This window comes from Sturnira hondurensis, unplaced genomic scaffold, assembly GCF_014824575.4.
Source record: "Sturnira hondurensis isolate 20B ecotype Veracruz unplaced genomic scaffold, ASM1482457v3 Scaffold0006413, whole genome shotgun sequence".
NCBI lineage: Eukaryota > Metazoa > Chordata > Mammalia > Chiroptera > Phyllostomidae > Sturnira > Sturnira hondurensis.
In genome coordinates, this window is record NW_028079044.1 from 29,162,626 (window position 1) to 29,187,555 (window position 24,930).

Here is a 24,930-nt window from a genome sequence, read left to right on the forward strand (position 1 = left end):
GCTTGGGAATCATTATAATTTTTTTCCTGTTGTATTCTGTACCTTTGATAATTAATTTCCCATTTTTTCTATTTACTAAATATCTAGTGACGTCATGTTTTTTTTACTCAAAAAAATTTCCTCCAGATAATTGAACTTTTTCATCTTAATGCCATTTTTGGCACATCTCAATTCTTTCATTTTCTCTTTTCAGAATGCAAAAAATATGATCATCTGACTATTTTTCCATTTTGGTAAAGAAATAGTATTTTTTTGGAAAAAAGCTTTATAGGTATCTTTTGTTATTTGGAATTTGTTGTTGTTTTTGTTTTTGTTGCCAAATAGTGTTTAGAAAGCCCGAATAAGTCAAAGGATTTATTTACTCAGATCTATTGTTTTTAAACATCATAAACAATTATTCTTTTTTTAAAAAAATATTTTATTTATTTATCTTTAGTGGGGAAAGGAAGGAGAGAGGAAGGAAACATCAATGTATGGTTGCTTCTCGTGCATCCCCTGCAGGGAACTGGCCCCTGCCGGGAACTGGCCTGCAACCCAAGCATGTGCCCTGACTGGGAATCGAACCACGATTGTCTGGTTCCCAGGCCCTCGCTCAATCCACTGAGCTACACCAGCCAGGGCCATAAACAATTATTCTTACTTCTTTCAACATTATTCTTTCTGCCTATGGACAGACTACACAGCAAATTATTTAATAATCCATTGAGAAGAGAAGATTGCTGTGCAATATCTTTTATTTTGCCATTTTGAAAGGCAGTGTTATTTTGAGACAGTTTTAATAGTACATTTGAAAGTTAACATTTCATTGAACAAGAATTAAATTTTAAAAAAAAGAAAGTTAACATTTCAGAAACTACAATACCATAATCCTGGTTTTGAGGTTCATCAAGATTATACAGAGATGACTTCAAATTTTTGGATTCTGTCTTTGTATAGAAATTTGAAGCCATCTTCATTTTCTTTCTGTGAATATAAAAATTATAATTATGGTATTGTGGTTTCTGAAATGTTATTTTTTCATAGGCTTGTAACTTTAGTAAGTGATGTACCAATTACATTTACATGATAACTAGGACTTAAATGTATGCTAATTCTCATGAAATCTTTACATTTTCTTTTATGCTTCTTTTGTTTTAAGATCAGTCATTAAAACTAGTATCAATAGAGAATAAATGCTTCAGTCGATAGTTTATCAGATAATTTGACTACCAGATCAAGGAAATAATGATATTCTTTGTGAAATTGTTCTCAAGGCATTTAAAATGTGAATTGCATATATACATATATGCAACACCATCTCCCCTCTTTGCCCACATTAATTAGCATTTTATACAACTAGTAAAAGTTAATACACCAGCAGATCTGTTAATACTCTCTTGTCCATATTCAAAGATTATTTCTAGTTGCAGACTTCATATCTGTCATATTTAGAGTGTCAGTCATAACTATTTATAACCCTTTTTAATCTATACTGTCCTTTCTCTTTTTTTTAAATAATTTTTTTATTTAATTCTTGTTCAAGTACAGCTTTCTGTCTTATATTCCCAACCCTGCCCACCCCCCGCCCCCCCGCCCCATGCTTCCCCACCTCCCTCCCATTTCCACCCCCCACCCTTAGTTATTGTCCATGTGTCCTTTATACTTGTTCATGTGAGTCCATCCCCTTTTCCCCTATGATTCTCTCCGCTCTGTCCTTTCTCAATAATTAACAATTTTGGCAACTTTATTTTTTTCAAGTTTACAAGATAGATATTTTGAAAATTAACTATTCCAGGAATAGTACTTTCCAGGGGCTCTGTATTTTGCTTATTCTGGCTATCTCGTAATTTTGATATTTCCATTGCTAATATTATTCTTCAACATAAATTGAAATTTTGATTGATACTGAAATTTAAGTTTCTCAGGGAAGTAATTCCAGGCATGAATATTTAAAATTTTAAATTGAATTTTATTGGAGTGGCACTGGTTAATAAAATTACATAGGTTTCAGGTGTGTGATTCTGTGATATATCATCTGTATATTGCATACTGTGTTTACCACCCAAAGTCAAATCTCTTTCAATGACCACAGATTTGGCTCCCTTTACCCTTTGCTACCTCCCCGCATGTGTCCCTCTGGTAACCACCTGGATTTTGCCCCCATGGTATACAGAGTAGGGGGAATAAGAATAGTTACAGGCCAACTGTTCTTTGAACCACTGTGAATAAGTGAAATATATACGATGTTAACCATAGTCACATAACATTTTAGTATTATTTTCCACTCTCACCTGAAACAATATATAAACCTAAATAATTTATTTTCCATGGGGAAGATAGAAAAGGGTTTTGATAATTAGCCCTTAAAAATCACTACAGACTTTTGATTTCCCAAGTTAATTATCTAACACCACTACTCATTTTATATCACTTCTGAGTAGTATTTTACATTATTAATCATGAATATTATCTTAAAACTCTGTATTTCTTTTTATTCTCTAATGTGATTGCATTGTCTTTTCTTTCTTCCTTTTTTCCCTAGTCTCCCTTAAACTCCATAGTCAGATGTCTTTTTCTGTATATATACTCTTATATTTACACTCTATATAATATAAATGACTCAAATCTCTATCAACAGTTCTAATGGCTGTCTCAAGATTCTTTTCTGCGTGTGTAATTGTGTGCCTACCTACATGCCTGAAATGCTGTTATCTCCCCCTCTCCAAATTGGTAAACCTTGCCTTGCGTCTCATGCTCTTAGTGGTACAGCCTTCACCTCCTAGGGGATGGATCAAAAGTTAAGAAACTCCCCAGGCTGGTGCTGTAACAATAGGAGTGCTTGACTCTGGGAGGGTGGCACTTGGGTCTCTAGCAGACTCTCTTCTCTCTCATTTGAACTGAATCCCCAGTGATTTTTACCAGCAGATGCTATGCAGACTTTTTCCTCCCAATTCTCTTGCTTTGGATTCGGGACCCCTATGTGGAGTTGAGACCCCACACTCACAGAGGGAAGGAGTTTTGCAGCTGAGATCACTCTCCAGCTTCCCAGCTGCCAGAGCACGGTGCGCTTAGGGACCACCCCTTTTCCATGGCTCCACCCTTTTTACCAGTCTCTATGTGGCTTCTTCTGTAAATCCTTGGCTATATTTCAGTTCAGCTACCCTTCAGTTGGTTCTTCAGGTTTGTTGTTCTATAATTTAGCAGGAAATCTGGTTGATTCCAGGACCAACAAGTGTAGTTTTCATGTACTCTGTAGCCTCTTGGAATCTCTGGAATTTCTTATCTTTTATCACCCTATTCTATTTTCCTTATGGCACCTAATCACCTTCAAAGATATAATATTTGTTGATCTTTTAAGTGTCTCTGTCACTCATCAACTAGAATTTAAACTTCATAAAGGCAAGTCTTTTTTTAAGAGGAAGAGAAACATCAGTATGTGGCTGGCTGCCTCTCACGTACCCCCTACTGGGGTTCAGCCCTGCAACCCAGGCATGTGCCCCAACTGGGAATCAAACCAGCGACCCTTTGATTCACAGGCCAGCACTCAACCACTGAGCCACACCAGCCAGGGCAGGCAAAGTCTTTTTGTTTGTTGTGCTCATTGTAGCACACAGAATAATACCTGGCATGTATATGTACTCATAAATATTTGTTGAATCAATGAATGTATTGAATCTTTCCGTGTAGTGTGTTGCCATTACTAATTGTCATATTCCAAAGTTGTGCCACTAGCTATATTTATGTCCTAGAGCCTCCAGTAGAATCAGACCGAGACCGCATTTTTGCTTAATTTCTTCTCACACCCTCCTCTGCTCTTATAATTCCCTTCTCCTGAGAGCATCCTCTAATTATTTATGTTCACCTAAGTGTTTAACTCTTGCTGTTTTTTGGGAACCTGAGATAATACCACAAAATTTTAACATATTGGGAAAAATCACCTGTAAATGAATACTATGTCTGAGTTTATTTCTGAAATGTGCTAAAGCAGAACACTGTAAAGTGTATCTGGAACATAGTAAAAGATCAGTCATCATGATGAGCATGATGAATAGAGGTGGTGATGATACCCTCACTTTCTGCTCAGAAATTTCGGGCCTTTTCCATTACAGACCTCATGATATATTACATATATATGTATATAACTTACCTTTACTACTATTTCCCCACTGCCGCCTCACATTGAAGTGCTATTTTTCTACCAGCTTAAATTACTTTTACTTTCTCTCCATCTGCCGAGTATCAGTGCTCTCGAGGACTTGTCTAAGTAATATCACTGCTAATATACTTTGTGTAAGTGTATGAAGTTGTGGGGCGATTTCCTCCCCCAGTTTGTCGTATTTTTATTCTCAGGCTTCTGCTCACCTATGTCTCGTCACACAGTGTAAGAAAAGCAGTTCATATGGCTACTTCCATGGTATTCAGAGTGCTTTCCAATGCTGTTTATTTCTTAAAGAAATAACTAAAGACTTTTAGGAATGTTTTGTGGTTAATACTTTTAAATAGACATAGTTTTTGAGGACTACTTGAAGCTCTTCTAGGTGATTGAAGAGATGAAAGTATTTTTAGACTAAATGAGTATTTCATTGAAATTAATTGTATATGTTTTACTCTACCAGGCACAGTGCCTTGGACATAGTAGCTACATAAATATCTGAATATTTGATATCCTTTTTTAAATGTTTGCAAAATATTATTATGTCTTAGTATATGCTGTGCCTTTAATATAGTCAAAGCCTTTCAGCTTCACCAACATTTTATGTTTTTCAGTAAAGTACAAAATACAGAATTATTCAGTGTGTACTTAACTATAATATTACTCTTTCCACCTTTAGATTATCGACACAATGGTCGAGATCTTCAAAGCTCCACATTGTCAGTGCCAGAACAAGTAATGTCATCAAACCATTGTTCACCGTCAGGGTCTCCCCACCGAGTAGACGTCATAGGAAGGACTCGGTCATGGTCACCCAGTGTCCCTCCTCCGCAAAGGTAAGGCAGCACACACATTCTACTTGTAGTAGAGATTACCAGCCTATTTATCAATAAATACCCTTAATATCCTCTAAAAATAATAAATTCTCATGGAAAAAGTTACTGCAGGAATAGCAAATATANAACCATTGTTCACCGTCAGGGTCTCCCCACCGAGTAGACGTCATAGGAAGGACTCGGTCATGGTCACCCAGTGTCCCTCCTCCACAAAGGTAAGGCAGCACACACATTCTACTTGTAGTAGAGATTACCAGCCTATTTATCAATAAATACCCTTAATATCCTCTAAAAATAATAAATTCTCATGGAAAAAGTTACTGCAGGAATAGCAAATATACTATTGGATAACCTCCATAATGAGAGTAATAGAAAATATAGACTACTTTGTAACTTGGGATGACATATATTATTTTATTGGAAGAGTTCAATATTATAAACAGGATCTAGGTTTAAATCACATCAGTGTTAAGCAGATTTAGTTATAATCAACTAATTATTGTAATCATAAATGATAGAAATATTGATAATTTAAGAAATAACAAAATATACATATGGTGGGGCTTTAAAATTAGGAACAGTATGCAGAGAATTTAAAGGAATGCACAGGCAGTGGGGTGAAGTGGCGTAGTGAATCTGTGGGTCCAGGTCTTATCCCAAGAGGAAAACTCTGATCAGTCGAGTACGGAAAGGCTTAATGGAGTGAGAGCCGTGGAAATAATGTTTGATAATAAGAATTATGTGCATAATTCACAATTTATGTATTGCAATGTTTAGGAAATTTGAGCACTTAGAATCCTATACTCATAACTCTACTGTAAATGAATAATTGAGTTAGTTTCAGGCTTGAAATTTTTTAATGTAATCTTATCTTGATGCATGATATTGGACCATCTAAGAGAACTTGAGATTTATTATATTTATAAATATAATTTATTTAATTTATAAGAATAATAAGCACTTTAAAAGTGTTTACTTAGACACAAGAAATGAAAAAGAACACATAAAATATGAAAACTTTATAAATATGGCTTAAAATTTTTGAAGATGTTCACTTAACTGAGTTTGTCAATGGGACTAAAATTATTGAGTTTTCTGAAATGTACTTTCTTAAATGTGGTAGACATGTCAATAGAATAATAAGATTAGTAGCTTACATAAAAGGTGTATTTTATCATGAATAAGAAGTAGACATTCAGGCCAAGAATGGTAGCTTAAAAAATCATCATCGATCAATCATAAAGACTTCAGTTTAGAGATTAGAAAACAAACATTTATTATCCCTAAAAATGGGATCTACCAATATATTGTCTATAAGCAACATGCTGAGCTCATTTTTCCATACAAATCTATTCCTCTGACTGTGTGGGGTTTTTTTTTTATCATTGAGTATTTCTACTAGAGACCTGAGAGTCATATGTTAATAGTTTTGATAATCCTCATCGCTATCCCCATCAATTTTGTCTTAATTTTACATCACATCTGTTCTAGAACTAACCTATTAACTTCACTGTTAGCCTCCAATGGATGTTTATACCATCAACCAGAAGTACAATTAGTTAAAACAAAACAAAAATCTTGGACTTAACATTATAGTAATGTTTGTCTTTTTCTACTATCTTTATTGGTAACCCTCATTTATTAGTATACTATATGATTGTGGTTTTAAAATATTTCATGGATCCTGCTATTTCAGTCGGAATGTGGAGCAGGGACTTCGAGGGACACGCTCTACTACTGGACATTATAATACAATTAGCCGGATGGATAGGCATCGTGTCATGGATGACCGTTATTCGCCAGATAGAGACAGGTGAGTATAATTAAATACTGTTATACCTTACAATGATTGCAGCCTTCAGGAAAAAGGTGTTACCATAAAATGTTTTCCTCCTGAACTTGGGTATTTCTTATCTTAGTTTCTAAAACCCGATGTGTCCTGTACAATGCCTACATTTATTCTTATGACCACTACATCATTTAATAAAAGTAAAACAAAGCAACATAATTTGGTAAGAAAAAATAATATAAATAATATTACCTGGCTCTTTGAATTTTGGTCCTTTGTTAAATGAAACCAGTAAGTTAGTAAATTTGCACATGAGGTCATAGTGATACATGGAAACAAGATGTTTTATTATTTTTAGCTTATCGTAGTTATTATTTATAAACATACTTTCATGCAATAATAAATTTTAGTCTGTTGCATTCATCAGGGAAATCAGTGTGACTTTTTTTTAAAGATTTTATTTATTTATCTTTAGGGGGGAAGAGAGGGAGAGAAAGAGAGAAATATCAATGTATGGTTGCCTCTCATGAGTCCCCTGCTGGGAACTGGTCTGCAACCCAGGGATGTGCCCTAACTGGGAATCGAGCCATGACCCTCTGTTTTGCAGACCCGCACTCAATCCACTGAGCTATGCCAGCCAGGGCTCAATGTGACTTTTAATATATAAGAGTGTTGAGATAAGTTGGTTTGTTTAAGAAACAAACACAATAACTGATTGATGAAGAGGTTTTTCCTCATGGCTTTCAGTAAACTTTTAAGCATCTTAAAGAATCATGTTGATTGCTGTATTTGGAAGGATTCTCTGAGTTTGTTCTATTAAATGTAACATACTTGGAAGTAACACGATATGCTTCAATACACACATTAATTATGACTAATTTTTTAAATTAAGCAAATTAACTTTCTAATTCATGGTTTGATTGTATATAAAATGAACACTGCTAACAAATGGGTTTGAGATAAGGAAAGAAAACAATATACCGTTTAAAGATTGTTATGATAAAATAACAAGGGAACTCAGAAGTCTTTTTCTATATATCCTAAACTAATTTTAACAGAAATACTAGAAGGCTTTTAAATCAATTGATATGAGATGTTGCTGTCAATATCCATAAATTTAATTGTATTGTCTAAATCTAGGGTTATACTCAATTCATGCTTGTAATTTTGTTGTCTTTTAGCACACTTTTACAAAAGAAAAGATATGGGAGATCTCAGTTTGTAATAGTTTCAAACCAGGCTTGGCTATTGGGTATGAAATCTAAGAAGAAACTAGAAAGTTTCCAAATTAATGTCTTTCTCAGCATTGAATGAAAGTTAATATAGCATATTACTAATTTTAATTTGTTTGACTTTTTCATAGTTATTTATGTCTTGAGGCATAATTGTAGATATTCTATGTAGAAATTTATGCTTATCAAAAACAATAAGAGGTGAATGAAAGATAACTATGTGGCATGGTTAGAAGCTGGAAGGAGTCGTATTAGGGTATGTGAATGAGTACTTTGTTACCCATAGAATATTAATGAGTTAGATCATTTCTAGAAACTGTTTACATAGTGATTCACAAGTTTCTTGTTTAGTGAAAGCTTAAGTAAATGATGAGACAGGAAAGTCTGAAATGATTTTAAATCCTTCAAGTTAATTTAAGTTTTTCTTTTAATGAAAATTGGACTTGATATTATCTCTGAAGACAAGATGGTCTAAATCTTGCAGAGAAGAGTGGAATAAAATTAGCCTCTAGACGTTACTTGAACGCAGGGAGTGTCACTGCTATGGACACACATAATATTTTATCAATAACGCAAATGGCCCTTAGAGTTAATGAAAAAATATTGACTAAGACTGTTGTGAGTCTTCTAGTTTAGCAAAAATTTTCAAGTAATTCAGAGTTTTGGGGAAATTGATTTATGTGGTTTTATTACTCTTATAGAGTGCTATATATTACCAGATCATAATTATTGTGAGCTGTTTTAAGTCCTTTTTGAAATAAGTAAAATAGAAATTAATTTAAACAGGACTATGTAACCATTTCTAATTATTGATTTACCTGTGCAATTATTCTTTATTAACATAAGAAATCAAAAATTAAAATGTACGGTATTATCCACATGGTCTATCAAAACATTAAACTGGGTTCTTAATTTCTGTTTATCCTAATATTCTAAAATATTTTGATAGTATGCATGTGAAGGCATTGTAATTTTTATGTATTATGTAATTGCTAAGAATACAGTGAATTAACATGAACAGCATTTTATAAAGTCAGTTGATCATATTGATGATTAAAAAGTCTAAAAGAAAATTTCCAGTGTGGTAATTGAAGGGTGTGGGCTAGTATAAGGAGAATAAATGGTAATAGAAAAAAACACAGTATTGAAAAACAGAGGGGAAAAAAGTCTTAAAGAAAAGTTCCTTTGAAATAATAAGTAAATTTAGGTATTTGCATGATGATTTAACCTTTGTTTTTCTGTAAGAATTGATGCACTGGAGTAGAACGGTGTTTATTGAATACTTTTTCATAAGATTTGGAACCAAATGGCATTGGGTTTGGATTTAGGTTTTTTACTACTTGCTAACCATGTATCTTTGGGAAAATTAACCTCCTTGGAATTTGATTTTCTTATCTATATAACTATGATATTAGTGCCAGTATTACAGGGTAGGGAGGCACATGCTTGAGACAGTGCCTCCAACTGTATAGTATATACTCTGAAAATATGTCTTATCCTTAATATTCAAAAGGATCTTTTGTCTTACAAATAATTTACATGTTATGTGCTTATCAGTTAAGCAGAAAAAGAGAAATGAGTCAATTCAGATGTTTTTTAAAAAGCTGTGTAGAGAATGTAGGGCAGGAGTTGGACCCTGAAAAGTAACCATGTTTATTCAGTCAAGAACAAGAGCAAAGACACAGAGGCAGAACACATGTGTACATCAGAAAGACCCAGCACTCAGGATGTAGGGCATGGGGACATGTTGAAAAGTTATGCATGAAGATAATGACTTTTACATTGACTGTACTGGGTGAGAATTGATGCCATTTGACATTAATTTATAGCACCTGGTTAAACTTAGGTGGTATAAGAAAGAGATACAGTAGTCATACCTTCTCTTATGGATAACATAAAAAATTATATATCAAAGTTTTGATTGGCTCTTTATTTCTCTGCACATCTAACTCTTTTGTCATTAGTCAAAATCCTATTTTGTTTTGAAAAGAAAAATAGTTCTTTACAAGTAATTTAGAAACTTGGGTGCAGATGTATTAGCCAGAAAGATGAATTGCAAATGGCATCTTTCATCTTGATTGTTTGTTTAGGAAACTGTGATAACTACTATAACTAGGATCATAATTTCCTGGGGCTAACTATGTGGCTTTAGTATTAGAAGTCGTTTCAAGAGATTGTTTGTTTATGTGACTTTGTTTATTTACTGACATGTTTATTTACTATTGGAATAATATAGGGTACCAGATAGTATTCCTGTAACATGTCAGAGATTACATGCAGTAAGAATTATTATGTTTATTTTAGAGGCCAGAATTTTTGGGGTGCATGGAGTTAAACAAAGAACTTTCATGGCCAAAATCTTTTCTGAAAGAATGTTTTATGAGCCAAGTGCTAGCCAGCAAGGGACCAGGTCCTGCAGTGTGAAGCCTAAACTACCAGCAGCAGGGCTGGGTAGAAAAGACAAACATGTTCACTGTCCTGGAGGTAACAGGTGGTTTATGTTTCGGGGAAGAAAGGCGTAAGGTTTTTTTGAAAGAACAGAAAAGGGGACACAGATGATGGGGTAGGAAAAAGTGAAATGGGGGGCAGTTCCAAGATAGATGCATGATCTATAAGGCAGTGACATTACTATTTAGGACACTTTCATTTGGTTGTGGGAAATGGTCCTGAATGTTTGTGCTTAAGCGGGATGCTGTGACATCTCAGAGTCACTGTGAAAATTGATTCAAAACTCTATGCCAATAAGCAGTCTCTTAGTAAGCCTACAACTCTTAATGGGTTGACTACTTTTGCTTCTTCTCCTGGCCAGGAAGCTTAAGTTCATTGGAGCCTGGTGTAGTACACAAAAAATTTTCAGGCTCTGTTCCCAGTCAGGGCACATATGTAGGTTGTGGGTTTCGTGGCTAGTCAGGGTGAGTACGAGAGACAGTCAGTGGCTGTTTCTCTCTTACATCTATGATTATCTCTCTCTCTCTCCTTACCCCACCATCTCCCCTTTCTTCTCTCTCTAATCAGTATATCCTCATATGATGATTAATAAAACCCCTAAAATATACCTGTCTTTCTCTTATTCTCCACCCAGCCCATTGTAATTAAATGGACAGCTCAGAATTATTTTGTCAATACTTTTAGCATAATAAGAAAACATATAATTAACACTAGCAGAAAAATACATTCATAAACTTTCTTCTGTAGATTCAATTAATGCACTTATATTTTGAAAAGAAAAATGCCCTACTAAATGGATCTCTGAAATACCTGACACACTGAAGCCATTTGTGTATTCTTAATATTAAGCAACCAGCTAACTGAACGTCTCAAATCTGTAACTAATTATAGTTTTTGGCCCTTCAGTTATCAAATATGAGGTGAAACAACTCTGAAGGTTTGAAAATATAAAGAAAGTAAATGAAAAGATAAATAAATCACTTTATAAACATAGTGCAACATTTTATTTACTACATTTTAGGAATATATTTTTAACATAGTTAAATCACACTGAGTGTACTTTAGGAACTATAGAGTAGCAAAACATTAAAGATAGAAGAAAGTTTTGTATTAAGTTGAGATTGTTTGAAAGTTAGCTTTCAAAAACTGTTAGTTACTTAAGGGTATTATATTTTATCTTTTCATTTTGTAGTCTTTTTGTGTATGTCTGGTGGTTTCTAAAAGGGGTAATTTTGGCTAATTTAATACTATGGAAGGATAATGCATTATAAATATGATTTTGTTCTGTCTTTAAAGATTTTATTACTTAATAGGAATCAAAGCATGTCAAGAAATTTGATTAGTGAACTAGTTCAATTCTTTGAATAGTGCTAGTTTTATCATAATTTTAGAATGTGTGACTTCATTTTTTTTTGCTTTTCAAATGTAGTAATTTTTTAGTTTTCTGTTTTTTTTCTTACAGTAAACTGTTCTGCTTAATTTTTTATAAATCTAGAACAGATTGGATTAAATGCCATTTTTAATGTAACTTTATTTGTTTAATTCATTGTGTACATTCAAGACAGTATTTATTGCAAAAATAAGTGCTCTTCTGCTCAAAAAGAAAATTTGAGAACCACTGCTCCAGCCCCATCATTTCACGAAGGTAGAACCAGAAGTCCAAATGGGCAGATGTCTTGCTCGAACCCCACAATTAGCATGTGTTTTCAGAAGTCTGCATGACACTAACACAGCCATGTGCCCGCAGAGCAGCTGGACACATGCTGTGAAACCCAAGGAAAAATTAAGGCTACAGCACAGTGAGAGTTTGCACTATAAAAACAAATATTATCCAATAAGAATGTAAAGAAGGTCCAGGATTAAATCTTCGGAAACCCCTTCATCAAAGGAATACAGAAAAGGGGAATTTAGGTAAATAAAATGGATAAAGAAGCAGTTAGATAGGCAAGAAACCAAGTCATATGTATAAATATTAAGATTCTGAATTTTGTATTAAGGAGGTTTTGAGTTTGAGCTGCTTATTGTATGGCTAGGGGCAAGCACTCATAGCCTCAGTTTCTTGTCTGTGGAAATATTAGAACCTACCACAAAGAGTTTTTATGAGAAGTAAATGAGATAAAGTAGACAGAGTTTTAATGGAGTACCTGGCACATAGGTAAGTGTTAAAAAATACTATTGTTAGAACCAGAAAAAAAGTGTTTCAGAAAGCAAGAGAGAGGTGTCAAGAAATAAAGTTTGAAAATCAATGTCTATCTAATTCCACCAATACATGTAGTATGGTGAAGATCAAGAGGAGATTAAAGGATTTTGGGGGATTTCACAGATAATATTCACAGAATAGCTTCAAGAAAATTGTAGAGGCAGAAATCAAGGAAAGTCAGATGCAATGGCTTGAGAGGAAGGCCAAGTTCAGTTAAGGTTTTATTTTTAGGATTAAGTGCACTTGAGGGATTTTAGCCAGCGATGAATGAAGCAAGGCCATGTGGGAAGTAGGATTACAAGCAGAGGAGTTTCTTAGTTTGGTGAAGAAGAGAAGGACGAGTGAAGATATAAATATATACTTACTCTATATTTAGAGGGAGAAGAATGGAAATTGAGAGTTCAAGGTTCGTTTCCATTTTTTTTGGAAAGACAAGGACCATTTGCCAGAATTAAATGTTTTGGCAATAAAGATTTTAAGAAAATACAAAAATTTTAAAGTACTATGCAAAGAAGAGAGTCAACTACAGATGGGTAAAATGTTGGTGTGCTGCTTTGACGGCTCTGGGGGGCCACGAGGTGTGAAATGCAGCAGAGCCAAGAGCATGGAATAAGTGTAATAAAAATAGCGAGTGGAAAAATGGGTAGTATTCAATGAATTTAATTAATAAAATTAATAACCAGAAATAATTTGGATCAGTTTGTTCTTTACTAAATGGAATTTATAAAGCCTTTTAGTTATTTTTAATTATTAATGATAGAAAAAAAAATAATTATTTTATAAATAAATCTCCTTAGTGTGATAAGTATTAGAAATTGCCTCTTTTATTACTTTCTTCTTAAACTCTCTGGTTATTTTATTATTTTTCTCTTTTTATCTTTCCTCCTAAAAATTGGAAAGCAGTTATATTGTGTAATATTTTATAGATTGTGCTGAAGATGTTTGAGTAATTATTGATAAGATTTTATTTTGGAATATAATTTGTTTAAATCCCAGTTTGTTATATTTTGTTGCATTTTAGGATGCTTAGATTAGTTTAACATTTGTCACTGACATATTATAATGGATATTGGGTTGAAGGAGCAACCTTTTTCCAGGATCAATTTTCATTTACTTTGCGTACTATCTGCTTATGTTCTTTTATTCTCACTTTTAAAAATTACACTTTGCCTTCACTCCTTTCCTGAGTCTCATTTCTGTTCTTGTTTCTGCCGTGCCCGCAGTCATTTTCTCACTCTACCTCGCTCCCGACACAGTCAGAGCCCTGAGCGTCGTCACAGGGACGGCAGGTATAGTTCTCTTACAGTTGAGTCTGTTCGTAGGATTGCATGTGTCTGTCTGTTGATATGATGTGATTCAGTTCTGTTTCTGTTTTATATGGTTATAATGAAATATAGGTACGTTATCCTTATAAAATAGTGGAAAATAACATGTAAACTATTTAATTGTAGCATGATATAAAAATACAACTTTCTTTTGAGTTAGGCTTATCTCCTTGATGATCTAAAAATTTAGTTCTTCAGGAATTACGGTTTAACTACTAATTTCTTAGAAGGATAGAATAACAGTTTAATTACATTTGACTGCCCACCTTTCTCAGCAGAGTTCTTAAGTAGATATTTAGACAATACTGGTGGATTTGTGTACACTGCTTGATAACCCGCTTCCCTCCCTTCCTCCACGGTCCAGGAGTCAGTCCTTGAAGGGCTTAGGTTGAACTGATCAGTTTATTGTTACCTTGTCAAGGGTGGCTGTGATCTGCTCCTTGGTCATTGTTGTAGATGATTTTGGAGCCATGGAGAATACTGGGTCTGTGGGAAAATCTTTGTTTATTTCTCATCTACCACCGTTCCCCTTATATTGAAGGGAAATAATAAATTACATGGCATTTAACTGGAGGGAGGATTAACTAGACAAAGAAGGGAAAGGCCTGTATGTAGCATTAGTGATTTGAATCAGTTCAGTGAAAACATTTTGAGGTCCTGTATGTAGAGAAGAGAATGACAGTGATAATGTGGTGAGTTCAAGTAGTATAGGAGAAGACATAGATGCTGTACTCATTCTGACTGTCATTTCAGACTGGTTTGAGTTATGCATAACCACCTTTATGCTATTAATTTAGTTAAGAGTTATTATCTCATTAAGAGTTAATAATGAAATAGTTTATAAAACAACTAACAAGTAAATTTCTAAGGATTGAAATGAAGTAGATAAATGTGGCAGTAACATAGAGGTACCATTAACAATATATTCCAAATAATTCAAGTTTTGTGATGTCTTTCAGTAAATGTAATTGAAATATAATGCCTTTCAGTTTATTATATGATAGTGGGCATTACTTTATTTAATTTTCTTTTGCATTTTCTCCATCCCTTTCTGTTATTTTGCTTCAATACTAAATACATATTACTTTGTATTTTTTGTTTGCAATGATTATACATTTATCTTAAAAGTGTATAAAAAAGTAATTATGTAATTGTTTTTATAATTGGCCTAAACCTTTCTTAAGTTGGGTGACATCAATGAGACATTACTGATTACAGGCTTATTCTGTTTACCACAGTATCTCTTCAATGTAAGTTAAAATCATATACCACATTTTTAATATTCTATATTTTCTTAATTTTAATTATCAATAAATAGGTTGCTTCATATTACTTGTTCTTTCAGTAAATCGACATGGGTAGAATTAGTTCTTGGTCAGCTCTAGGTTGGTTATTAATTTCCTAATACCAAATTCTCAACCTAGCTGACGTATTTTGAAGGACACATTTCTGATTTATTTCCTTGGTACCATGATTTTGCTTGTGGTCAGGAAACAAATTATTAATGTTTGTGTTAAAGTAAAACCCAGTAGGAAAATCAGTTTTAGAAAACCAGTTTTTGAATATCTAACTGTAAGATTTGTTGTCATTCAAATGATTCAAAGTGTGAGCCTATATACAGACAAATTGGGTAGATTTTGTAAGAATGGAGTTCTTTAATTGATTTTTAAGATATTTTATTGTTGTCAGTTTGATAGAAAAGAATGTGTGTACATTTCAAAGCATAATAATAAAATGAACATCCATAAATCTACTACCCAACCCGAGAACCAGAATATATGGTTATATACCATCTACCTGAAGGCTCCTTGCCTATTGCATTTGTGTGCCTCTTTTACAGAAGTAATACTATACTGAATTGTCATTTTACATTCCCTTCCTTTGCTTTTCCTTTTTTAAGTGACTTTGATCATTTGTTTTCACTCTGCCGCCTTTTCGAGTTACTCAGTTCCTCTGACCCCCATCTCAACCCACTGTGATATTCTGGGATTCCTGAAGATATGAAAGCTCATCTAGTCGTTTCCCCATTCTCCTGTATTTATTACCACAGCATTCGATGCTTCTCGTTTTTAACTCCTATGCCTCTCTGTGTTCTGCAGTGGAGCACAGCCACGTGTTACCCTTTCCATGTTGGTGTCATCTCTTGACCTCTTGGTTATGCTATTTTAATCACTCACAGATTTTAGCGCCTGGCTTTAGTCGTCTTCATCACAATTTCTGTAATGAGCTTCGTGTTAGAATTCACCTGATTGATCTAATCAGCACCCACTTCCTTCCTTGACTGTTTCACATGGGAGGTGGTGGATTTCACCTCCAGTTTACTTCAGTCGGTTACTCCCATGGTCACACTCTGAATCGTACCATCACCTGAGATTGTTCTGCCTTCGAAATCTTAATTCAAATACTTTGCTCTTGGGCCAGAACTCTGCGTGGTTCTTCTTCATTCTTTTGTTGAGTTATTTCTACTTCACTAGTTCTTTTATGTTAATAGCGGAACCCCACTCTCTTGACCTTTTATCTTTCCCTAGTAGTCTCCACTTTCTTTACTTACATATCTAGAGGTTTTATCTGTTCTCAGAAATGTCCTCAGTTCTAGGCTACTTTATTCTTCTTGTGCCTCTTGGGCAAAGTTTGAATCTGGTTCAGTCCTTTTCTCTTACAGAATACTTTTTGAATGAAATTATCCAAATTCTCCCTAACTCATCTGCTCAACTCAAAATAATAGACCACTTGAAGGAAAAGTGACCTCTTTTACTGAGGGCTGTGAAAAAAGAATGAAAATCACAACTTTCTAAGTATCCAGTTTCCCAGCCTAGATTCCAGGTGACATTACTACTGTGGTACTACCATGGTCGGAAAATTCTCGCTTGGAGAATAAATATGTATCTATAGCTCCAAGTGGTTCACAGTTTGACTATACAAAATCTGGAATTTTCTGAATATAGTGAATTGAGTGTAGCACCCCTAGGCTGTGAGGTATCAGATTCTCTGGTGTCTGTGCCCCAAGATTGTAAAATGAAAAATTAGGTGTGTTGTCTCTTTGGAACAGACAAATAGAGGCTTAAGTAATGTTTGCTAAACTTCTTTTGTGTTCAGGAGAAAATTTTAGCTAATATTAGACATCAGAGCTCTTTTTTCTTCTGGCAAGGTTATGCTGACCAGTACAAAATTAACTTTGATCTATTGTGTCTTATAAAACAGCCAACATTTAAACAGACATATTTAGAATGGATAGCATGTTACCTTTTATTAATACCCCTTTATATCCTTTATTTTAATAACTATTCCTTTTATATTTTAAATTTTACCCCAGTACTGTACTTTATTTCCCTGGTATTTCTACTGAAAGCTGTACACAGCATATTAAGGAATCACTGACACTGATGGTGGGCAGTGTAATGATGGACTTTATATAAAGATGTCATGGAGGAGACAACAACTAGGGTCTACCTTTTTTTTTTGTTATATCAGAGAAGAAATTGGAATTATATGGAGGTAAGGTAGGATGTCAGTGGGATTTTAAAGAAATGTATGAGCAAAGTTACCAAAGTATTAAGTTTCATATTTGCATATTATTGGAGCATTATCCACAAGGCAAGGAATAGCAAGAAATGGACCTAGGATGATAGAGATGATCCCAATTACAAATCACCTTGTGTTAGGTTATTCTGTTAAAGACCCCAAATCTAAGACTGTAAGCACTGGGAGTGTTTTGAAGAGTTTTAATTAGGTGAGTGTGATAATAGTTACTCTAGAGACTGTTTGATGGTTGATTTGAGAGAAAAGATTATGGAAAAGAAAAGTATGTATTGGAGCCCTCTCCATGGTCTAAGACAACAGAAACTTTTTAAGGGCCATGGCACCCTTTTTAGGTAAGGTAGTAGATGGAGAGATAGAGAGAGATCAGAGATTTAATCAAGTAAAATCAATAACACTTGGTAAATAATGGGATTTGGATGTTGAGGGGGAGCAAAGGGTCAAAAACCACTCCCAGTCTCATAGCTTTAGTAACTAGGTGCTTGTGGTACCTTAACAAAGGTGGGGGGTTGTCAGTTTAGGTGAGGGACAAGTTCAGGTTTGGAACTATTGAGAGGGCTAAGAGAAACCTCTAGAAGGAGTCAGATAAATACTTTTAAAGCTTAAAGGCTACATAGAGCAATTTGGAAGTAGCTTCACTACCAATGAATAGGAAATAGCCACAAACAGCAAAAGTGAAGTCAACCAGGGAAACAGCCCAAGAAATGAAGGCCAAGGAGTTTTCCTCTGCCCTGGGAAACATTAACATTTAAGTGATAGACTGAGGATAAGAAGCTTCTGAATAACAAAGAGAAGAAAACATGAGAATAAGAAGAATAGAACTAAGACAATAGAGTTTTAAGAAAGAAGAAATAATTCAACAGTAAAAAATTGTATATGAAAAAATGCTCATTAGATTTGTCATGAGGAATCATTTGGGACTTTAGGTAGAGTGATTTCAGAAGGGTGGTGAGGGAAAGAGAGAGAGAGAGAGAGGAAGGGAGGAAGGGGAGGAGGGAGAGAGGGACTAGGAGGGGGAGAGGGAGGGAAGGAAGACAGAAAACAGATTGCAGAGGCTGGAGGTATGAAGGGGAGATCAGAAAATAAATCCACCAAGAGAATGTGGAGGAGGAATACTAGGCAGGGATGTGTGGTATCAAAGTAGGTTTCTTTCATTTAGAATAGGAAACACATTGTATGTTTATAAACTGGATGAAAGGATCCTCGAGTAAAAGGGCAGTTGAAAATACAGAAAAAGAGAGGATAATTAGAAGAGGGGTCATAGGCTGGAAAGAGAGAGGATTGGGCTAAATATACAGATGGAGTATATGAACAGAAAAATGTTCTTACTTACTATTGAGATAGGAAGAACCTATATTAAATAATTGAAAGTAAGGTTTTTTCAAAAAAGTTTGGTAAACTGAAGGTATTTATATTTGATGACTTCATTTTCTGTCAAATGACTTCATTTTCATTGTTGCTGTAATTTGGATTATAGTGGTTGTTTTTGAGACAGATTCCTGAGGGTATAGGCCTAAAGGTTGAGTGTGATTTATTTGATTGAAAATGAGAAAGTTTAAAATAATCATTGGGTAAAAAGGTGATGGGAACTGATTAAGTATAAGTGAAAAGATTAGTGAAGATAGCCATATCGCAGACGTTGGGAACCATGAATTTGCAGTATGCCAACCTGTATGAGTGTATGCTTTGCCTAGGCAATACTTAGCTGCCTAGAGAAATGAGATGATGGCAGTGAACCAGTTTTAGGGTTCTGATGAATGTTTGGAAGATTTGGGTTAGAAGGGAATCTGAAGGTTAATGTAGGAGTAATTTAGGCTGTCATCATTAGAGTCTTGGATGGGTAATGAAGGAAGACAAAACATAGAATATTAAAAATATAAAAAGAGGGCCATGTATATTGTCAGGCATTGTGGGCTAAGGAATGAACAGTATCACATGAAGATCAAGTCACGTGGGAGTGAGCTTCAGAGGCTCCTGACAGAATTGATGATCGTAATCCAAGTTTGAAATATTGGAATTTAGTATTTCTGAGTTTGAATAGTTTTATTAGATTCCAAGATCCATAGTGTTTCCCCAGGAGTGTGTGTGTGTAGAATGGTGTTGGGGGTTGATACAGGAAAAACACTATGATCATTGAAGTTTGAATATCCTGTGGTTCGAGATTATCAGCATGTATGTTGAAATCTAGCATTATCATAAGAATTAGGGTAAAAAACCAATTGGTAGATAACCAATTACCCCAATTATCAGTGACTAAGGAATAGTGATTGGAAGTTAGATAGATATTAGCAACCTGAATTAATAATGGATGTTACCACTAAAGTGGCATGCTTAATTGAAATGAAGACCTGTGGGTTATTGTGGGAGAGTAATGTGTCCCTAGGGATCTACCCCCTCCTGGACTCCATGGGCTATGAAATGTGAAAGAAGTAGCTTTGCCTGTAAGAGCTAACTGGAAGCAGAGCCTGCAAGTTTGAGCTAAATGTTACATAAGGTAGGGATGTGCAGGAGCCATCTTGCAGAAAGGCTGATGATAGGAGGAAGCTTGTTAACAATGGATAAGGATTCTTGAAAATACAACTAGAAGGACTGGAGATTAAAATGTTACCCAAGAGAGTGCAGGAGATGAAGAATTGAGAGAGACGGTATCAGGGGACACACTTGTCCCCTGTTTCTGTTCATATACCTGATAACTAGGAATCACAGAGATAAGATGTTTGAATAAAAGTGCTTCACCTCACATATCCTGAGTTTATCGTGAGTTGCTTTGGTGCCAAACTGGGCATTGTTTTGGTGCTAGAAGTCAGTAAGGTTCCAGGAAGGGTGTGGCCCAGATCTGCAGTGTTGCCCAGGGTGCCATGAGTTTGAAGAGAGGCAGCAGATGGTCTCATCTCAAGGTATTTGAAGCCATGACTAGAGGACCCTGATTAGAGAAGGGATTCTGACAAAGCTAGTGGAGTCACAAAGGATGAAATTCCTGCATGGAATGAATATAGGTGTCTCCCTACATTTGCCCTAGGTGGGAAGTGTTACTGAGGTCCCTTAGTAAATGTGATCAGATTCAAGTAGCACATTTCATGAACTACCCTCCATTTTGCCTTATTCCTTTGCAGTAATCTTTTTCTTTTCTCTTATAACTATTTTCTTTTCTATCACAGCTCATCTTCCCTGTGTGTTTCTGATTATAACCTTTCTTAATAGCTCTGAAATTTTCCTCCATTAATTTTTTCATTTTTCTCTTGCATTTTAATGTCTCTTTGATGATTTTTTCAAGTTACTGTTGAAGTCTTTTAAAAAATACCTTTTTTCTATCTTGTCACATCTTTAAGCTACCTTGAGACTTCTCTCCCTCTCTCATTGTGTTTCTTGGATATGCATTTTTACATATTCATCCTTCACTCCATCAGTTCCTGAGTTGTAACCCTCCATAGTCTGCCCTTTACCCAGCCCTTTAAATTATTTCATCCACAGTTATTGTTTACCATATCTTTTATGTATGTTTTCCTTGTTGCATCTGTTATTATTAATCGTTTATTTTTTTCTTCTCCAGTGAAGTACTATTCTGATTCTCATTCTACTCCTTGACTCTTCTTTTCTCCTCTATTTTTCATGTCTTCAACTTAGTGACCACATGTTACCCTCTATCCTGTCATTGCCATGGCTTTGACCAAAACTTCTAACTCCTAATATAGTGTCTGTCACACATTATGAACACAATAAATAGTATCGAATGAATGAATGAATCAGTATATAGTGAAACATTAGTGCTATACAGTTACTTCTCAAACTAATTTCTGTAATTGACATTTAAGTTACTATCATTCCCTCTCAAGAATTCTATTTCTGATCATAAATCATCATTTTATTTCAGAGGCTGGGAATTTCAGGGTTTTTTTCTTTGGTTTATTCATTTTTACACTTAATTCATATGATGATTTGTCAAACATTATTGTGAGGAAAAACATTTTTGCTATCAAAGAACAGGCTTTAGAATCAAGAAAGTTCAATTCAAGTTCTTGCTCAGAAAATATCTAATTGTGTAACTTTGTTTATGTGAGCCTTAGTTTGCTTATTTCTAAAATGAAAGAGTGGTTTATGTGGCTTCTGAGATTCCTTCTAACACTCACATTCTGTTTATACAGTTCTATATAGTGTGTATATTCTAATACTGTGCATTGTATATTTTGTACATTGTTATTTATAATATTTTTCATCCATCCCTTCTTGATTTCTACCACTCTTACTACAAATCAGCCTTTTCCTACTCTAATTCATTCTATATACTACAGCTGAATTCATCTTCTTAATTCATTACCTAAAAAGTTCCTTTGTTCAGAAGCTTTTGGTGACTCTGATTGAAAATTAAATGAATCAATCAATAATTAAATGAAGTTTAATTTTTATTTAATTAAGTGAAATGTCTAAACCTGTTAACTAGGCATTTCAGATCTCCATAAAATGACTTCAAGCTAATTTTCCAACTAATATTTTGCTGTGCTCTATTTTCAGTTATTTCTAGAATTTTCTTTTTTAAATTTTTTTTATTTTTTATTTTTTTATTTAATTCTTGTTCAAGTACAGCTTTCTGTCTTATATTCCCAACTCTTATTTCTAGAATTTTCATTTGACATTTTTTTCTTCCAATCAGATTTATTCAAGACAAAAAAAAATTCTACATGCAGAGTGACGTAGACCTGCAGCATCAAAGCATGACCTTTTTACCAGTATTTTGATGAGTTAGTCCACAGGGTCAAAAAGCAGCTTACTGTAAAATTAACAGAAAAGTACCCATTAAGTGAATGGCCTACACCCAAACTGAACAGCTCTGTAAGATCAAATTCCTAGGTCAGGCTGCTGAGAACTGATAGACAACATCAGGAGGCCATGTTATATGGCCTTTATATGGTAATTTAGTAATTACCCTAAAATATTTCCTTTAAAAATTGTATCACACATTTATTTCTTATATTGTGCAACTAGTGTTCAGAAAATCTCTAGACATTTGAGATAACTGACCAAAATTGTAACGCCTTTGGAGTTAATCCATTTACCACATACGGCGCAGATCCAGGAGAGGGGTTTCTGGCCCATTCCTGAGACTGTACTCACTGTCCTCCTGGATACATCCTTTTAAAAAGATTTTGGTGTTACAAACTTGTAATTTCTTTATAAAAAAATTCCTAAACAGCTTTATTTTTTACAGGTTTATTTTTCAAGAAAACCAATTAGATTTACTTATGAGATTGTTTACAATATAAACATGAAGTAAGACTGGTTTAGCATAGACTACAAGACCTAATTTACATTCAGTAACTATTTTCATTGATATATCTGAGTATTACTTCAAAATTTGGCATTGTGCTGTTTTTTATTTATTTTTTGAGTATATTATTATTTTCTGTCATATCTAGAGAGACACTGTATATTGGACCTATGTTGATTTGAAGTTGTATCCTTGTGATAGTTGGTATAAGTCATTATAGAAAAGAATGTCTGCTGGCCTATTCTTCCCGTTAGACTGCATAACTGCCTTGTACTTTGATTTAGAAAAAGTACATAAGTAGCAAAAATGAAGAAATAGGTAGGAAGCTGTACCATACACTTGGAAAAATTTTTAAAGATTTATTTATTTATTTTTAGAGAAAAGGGAAGGGAGGGAGAAAGAGGAAGAGAAACATCAATGTACAGTTGCCTCCTGTGTGCATGCCGAAAGCTGGGGATCTGGTCCACAACCCAACCATGTGCCCTGACTGGGAATCGAACCAGCAACCCTTTGGTTCGCAGGCTGCCCTCAGTCCACTGAGCCACACCAGCCAGTGCACTTGGAAATTTTTTTGATCTTTCTAAAATGGCTATACCAAGAGGAAAAGTGACTCAAAGGGACCAGCTTCACTGGAAGATTATAAAATTATTTTTTCTTTAGAAATCCTCATCTCAAAATCATATGCTATCGTATGTTTTTAAAGCCAGTGTAACAAATACTGGTTCTTATTATATTTATTATCAGTCAATACAAATTATCTCTATTCGCAGAAGGGCTAGTCAGCCCCATCCTCTCCAAATGCTTGTAATTTGGAATAGTGGCCACTAGCAGTAATCTGTCCAGGTAAACGGCACGTATAAAAAGTGAACTGTTTCTGTTTTCAGGAGCAACTACAAAGGACACATGTACAAAACCAAGGGTAGGGGTGGAAGCAAGGGAAGGAGGTGTGTTTGGCTGGGGTTGGGGGGAGTGGTGGGGGCTAAATGCAGAAAACCGTAATTGAACAACAATAAAATAAATTTTAAAAAGTGAACTTTATTTTAAACATGTTAGAAAATATAAACTCTTTATTTAAAAGATAGAATCATGACATATTAATGCACTTTTTGAAAGACAACCGCATTATTTACCTAAGAAGGATTTAAATATACAGTTGAGTGCTTCCTAAACTTTTAAATGGCTTGCCCTTTAGCAGTCTTCTAAAACGTATGACTCTCTTTTTTAATACTATTTTAAAATGCGTAAAATAAAGTGAATAAGTAGGGTGGCAAAAGAAATTACTTCTATTAAATTACAGACCCAAGTGAAGAATCCCAGGTAGGCACTAAAGTATTTTAGGCATTATAAATGGTTATCTAGTATTTCCTATATCTCAGCTGCTACTACTCAGAATTGTTTATATTAGCTTAAAATTAAAATTAAAAATGCACTAAGAGGTTAGGAGCAGGTTGTCAAGTTTTATATCTCAGTCCCTTAAAAATCCCGCTATGAGACTGGGCATCATATACCAGACTTAGGCTTTGTTTGCTGAGTTCAGTTATTTCAACAAATGCTTATGCATTTGTGGGAGTAGGAACTATCTTGACCTCCTGTGTAATTAAAATTGAAAATACAATAGCTCTCCATTCCTCTTAACTATGGTGGAGCACTTCGGGAAATTTCTGCAGCCTTCTGTGGTTCTTTTCATGTTTTACTTAATAACAGACTTTTTTCATTTTATACTGTGGAAGTCATGTAATTTATGAAATGGAGAGACAACATAAGTAAAATTTAAAACTGACTATAGTCTTCAAACAACTTTTTCACTGAAAGATATATTTCTAAAGGATATTTCCTAAGACATGACCCATTTGTTTTATAAATGTTATTGGTACCTTTATAAAAGTACTGTTTAAAACAGTACCTTTTAAAGGACATAGGATATAGTAACACAATTCAAATGATTCTGTGAATTTTGCTCACAATTATATATTTCAGTTATTAGAAAAAGTGTCAAAGAAGTGAAAGTGTATATTCTAACATTTCACTTTCCACTTGGGAAAATTGCTTGATGGGATCAGAATAAATCAAATTTTGTATAAATGAAAGAAATAGCCTAAATTTCTGTTTGTGTACTCAGAGATATTCCACAAAGTTTTGTTACTATATGTGCTATAATGAGATAATTC

General features: G+C 34.4%; 1 protein-coding gene across 23 annotated transcripts in view; it reads left to right on the plus strand.

Moving 5' to 3' along the window:
* RIMS2 (regulating synaptic membrane exocytosis 2) overlaps positions 1-24,930 on the plus strand; it is a 464,240-nt gene that overhangs the window by 261,320 nt on the left and 177,990 nt on the right. For 13 of the 23 annotated variants that reach the window (XM_037048350.1, XM_037048347.1, XM_037048343.1 and 10 more), the window contains 2 exons: positions 4,812-4,968; positions 6,665-6,781. In XM_037048350.1, coding sequence (XP_036904245.1) covers positions 4,812-4,968; positions 6,665-6,781 — 274 coding nt within the window. Of the gene's footprint in view, positions 1-4,811; positions 4,969-5,097; positions 5,184-6,664; positions 6,782-13,860; positions 13,927-24,930 lie in introns of all 23 variants that reach the window. The other 10 variants (XM_037048351.1, XM_037048348.1, XM_037048349.1 and 7 more) reach the window with 2 other exon arrangements.